Source organism: Wolffia australiana, chromosome 8 (genome assembly GCF_029677425.1).
Source record: "Wolffia australiana isolate 7733 chromosome 8, ASM2967742v1".
Taxonomy (NCBI): domain Eukaryota; kingdom Viridiplantae; phylum Streptophyta; class Magnoliopsida; order Alismatales; family Araceae; genus Wolffia; species Wolffia australiana.
This window is the reverse complement of record NC_135842.1, coordinates 431,124-434,965: the sequence shown is the minus strand read 5'-3', so window position 1 is coordinate 434,965 and position 3,842 is coordinate 431,124. Positions and strand designations below refer to the sequence as shown.

The window sequence follows — 3,842 nt, the reverse complement described above, 5'->3', positions numbered from 1 at the left end:
ATATAATGTAGGGTTTGATGGTTGAACCTGATTGGCCTGTTCAAAGTCAAATCAAGTGATTTCTGAAGATTATGTTCCCAAAATAGCATCCTTTAACTATGTTCAGATGAATTATATCTCCCTCTCTCCCTCTATCTGACTCTCTCCCTCCCTCTCTCTCTATCCCTCTCTCTCGTCCCTCTCTTCCTCTCTCTCTTTCTCCTCCCCCCTCCATCTCTCTCCCCCTCTCTTACTCTCTCTCTCTCTCTCTTCTCTCTCTCTCTCGCTCTCCTCTCTCTCTCTCGCTCTCCCTCTCTCTCTCTCTCTTCTCTCTCTCTCTCCTTCTCTCTCTCTCTCTCTCCCTCTCTCTCTTCTCTCTCTCTCTCTCGCTCTCTCGCTCTCCTCTCTCTCTCTCGCTCTCCCTCTCTCTCTCTCTCGCTCTCTCGCTCTCCTCTCTCTCTCTCGCTCTCCCTCTCTCTCTCTCTCGCTCTCCCTCTCTCTCTCTCTCGCTCTCCCTCTCTCTCTCTCTCGCACTCCCTCTCTCTCTCTCTCTCTCTCTACCTCTCTCCCTGTGTCTCGCTCTGTCGCTCTCTGTCTTTCTCTGTGTGTTGCTGTTATTGAGAACGACTATTCGATGAGGGAAGAAGGACGATCGTTCCTTGGATGAGGGAAGGAGAAGGATCGTACATTGAACGGATCATGTCCACACATTTCTAAGAAGTCAGCTCTTCATTATCTTCGTGCCCAGAGGCTCATGCACGCTGCCGTCGCTATTCACATGACGTAAGCCACTCTTGGAGTACATAGTTCTCCCGGCCACTGGATACTTTATTATTTATCTTTGAATAAATCAAAAAGCGAATCTGGGTCTTCGAGGTAGCCCAACTCACCCGGTACCTTCCGTGGGCCCAGGCCCATTATTACCTTCTCCATACTCACCACACTCTCTGCCCACTTGCACAGCCCGTTTTCTTATGAAAAAAGTCCAAATCCATCTGCATCCACAACATCACTGATGGTCGTTAACTTGATGATAAGGATTGGCGCGCTCGGATGACGGTGACGTATGACGAAGGCGTTGACGCCATAGACGGAAGAGGAAATCATGATATTGTCATCGTCGTCGTGGCCAACAGGCGTCTTTCAAGTATCCAACTTCTGAAGTATAAAAAAAGGAAATCTCAACTGGCAACCCTCCATCATGTCTTACTCGAAGAACACTGCTACTTGCTACTCGCTACTCGATGGATAATTCATCATCTGATGACGACTAAGGCATCATCCTCTCCCTTCCATGATCCTCCATCCCCAGCATAGTGGTCGAGGAAGCTTTCTACGTCGTGCATGGCATTGCTCGTCGTCGTCGTCGCCGGAGAATGATGACAATGACGACCACAACGACACAAGTGCCCGTCCATGACCCCCCATCCTTGTTGTGGTGGGGAGGGGGTCATCTGCAACATAGATTGCATCGACCATCACCATCATCATCTCCTGTGGATGTCATGTATGATGACGACGACAGCCTAGTCACCCATCCATGACCCTCTGTGTTTTATCATGGTGGTCTAGATGGCCTTCATACATGGCGTTGGCCAACAACGTTGATGGTTGACGAACGGACGACGCTGATGACGGTTAACGAACGGATGACGCCGTTGATGGTTGATGAACGAAAGATGACTGCGGATGCCCACTTGGCAATGGCGAGCCAGGGCGATCGATTGGCGGTACGGAATCTGCCACGTCAGCCATGATGCGAACGGCGACGTGGACAGATGAGCTGGAGACGAAAGAGCACTGATTTTTTCTCCGGGAGCCAGCTCATCACCTCATGGCAAGCCACGTCGACATCCAGGGTCCCAGTCACCCTCCCAAAGTACACGACAAATCCATAAAGTAAACTTCCTTTGCGGCTTCGATCGGAATTTATTACAAATTAACCCACGCGAAAGAGGACAAGTTGTTTATTCCCCCTCGATCTTGTCGTCTTCAACCCCCAGCGCCCCGCCTCCAACCGCATAGTTCGCAGGGCCGGGTCGTTGATTCCATACACTAATCACATATCAATAACGAAATCTACCAGATTTCGATCTAATCGACTATAATGTCATCTAATTGACCTATCCTTGGGAAGGGTTCTAAGGAGCTAATAAGTCCACTCCGGCGGCAGGCGAACATCACTGAGAAGCTCGCTTCTCGCAGGCGGCGGAGGCTGGCGGCGCGCCGAAGCTCGACTCCGGCCCATTTCCTTCTTAGAAGCTTCCTCTGCGAAACCCACAAATTCTTTCTCAGACTGCGGCGAATCAGAGTAAAAAAAGTGAGCCAGTCGCGGACCTCCCCCGATTTCGCTGACGATCGGGAGTTTAGACTTTGCCGCGATCTCCTTGAGATCGAGATTCAGCGCCTGCACCACCCTCGCCGGGAAAAGAACAGTCGAGCAGCCTGCAAAGATTAACATAATACTCCTTCATTAAGATCAAAGACTAGCTTGAGATAAAGACAGAAATTAAACTGTGCCTGGCTTCTTCCTCGGCTCGGCGGCGCCGTCGGTCCGCGGAAAGAACACGCCGGTGCCGGCGGTCTCTCTCCCGGAGGAGTGATTAAGGAAGACGGCTCTCATTCCTGAGTGACCGGCCCACGGCCGTCTTGGAGGAGGCCTGCAGAACTTCCTCTGAACAAGAGAAGGTTTTATCAAGGGTAAGCTTCGATCTCTCTGATTGAGCGGAGAAGAGGAAAACCCACCTGATCGTTTGCGTTGAAGGCGGGAGGGAGCTCTGGGCAGCGGAGAACGCCGCGGGACCTGTTATTCTCGCCTCCGAGGAGCTCCATAGAAGAGGAGAGAGGAGAGGAGGAGAGAGATGAGGGGCTTTGGGAGGAGCTTCCGCTGCTCCACCCCTCCCACAGCGTCGACTCCGGCGACCCCCCCGCCATACCTTCCTGCTCCACAAGCAATCCCAGATGAGAGAGAAAGATAGAGAGAGATAGAGAGAGATAGAGAGAGAGTACGGTGGATTTGATGGAGAGAGCTTCGAAGGAGAGGAGATCGTCGTCGTCGCCGCTCTCCGAGCTGGTTGTGAGGTCACCGCCGGGTAAGAAGTCGTCGGAGAGGACGCCGGACGGTAACCAGAACTCAGCTTCTTCCTCCAGCTCCGCCATGGCCGGGCTTCAAGATAGAGAGAGAAAGAGAGAAAGAGAGAAGAGAGAGAGAGAGAGGGGTTGCTGGCGTCGCAGAGGCGTACTTGTTCTACACCTTTGCGAAGCGAGTCCGTGCAACGGCTCTCCATCTAAACACTCGCCGGGAATATTAAATGACTAAAATACCCTTTCTGGGGTTTGCCTCGACAAAGGGGCGGGCTGTAATTTAGTCCGGATTTAGCCGGCTTTTGGTCACCTACGAAGTTGTTGGCTTTGGACGAGAGAGATGGAGATCCAACGGTCAGGAAAATTCGGATTTTTATGGGTTGCGCCTTTTTGCGATGGCCCCGGGAGGAATCTGAATCTGACCCGCAACGTGGCGGAGCCGAGATTCCGCCAGTCACTTTTTTCCACGTGGCATTTGCACTGCGGTATCTTCCCGGACGATTCCTCTCTCGGCCAAAGAGAGAGGATACTGTGAACTGTTTGATAAAAATACATTTTTAGGGGGATGATAAAGTAATACCCGTCGCTTTATGGACTTTAAACGATAATTTATGATAAAATAGTGCCAGAAAAAGATAAGATTTCAATATAAAATATGAGATGCACAAAATATTGCAGGGGGCTAGAAGAGCACTTCTCTGATCTTTCTACAAATGGCGGCCCAATCTTATTTTTGCATATGGTGAGGTCTCAATAGTATATATGACTTGATTCACCAA

The 3,842-nt window shown here is 50.9% G+C and overlaps 1 protein-coding gene across 1 annotated transcript; it reads right to left on the bottom strand.

The window, feature by feature from the left end:
• Nucleotides 1-1,870: 1,870 nt before the first annotated feature.
• Nucleotides 1,871-3,259, bottom strand: LOC144707179 (uncharacterized). Its single transcript, XM_078580293.1, has 5 exons — nt 2,989-3,259; nt 2,725-2,919; nt 2,500-2,653; nt 2,317-2,424; nt 1,871-2,247 (listed from the first exon to the last, which is right to left on the bottom strand). The coding sequence occupies exons 1-5, from the start codon at nt 3,136-3,138 to the stop codon at nt 2,129-2,131; spliced, it is 726 nt and encodes a 241-aa protein (XP_078436419.1). The 5' UTR covers nt 3,139-3,259; the 3' UTR covers nt 1,871-2,128.
• Between the last annotated feature and the right edge of the window lie 583 nt (nt 3,260-3,842).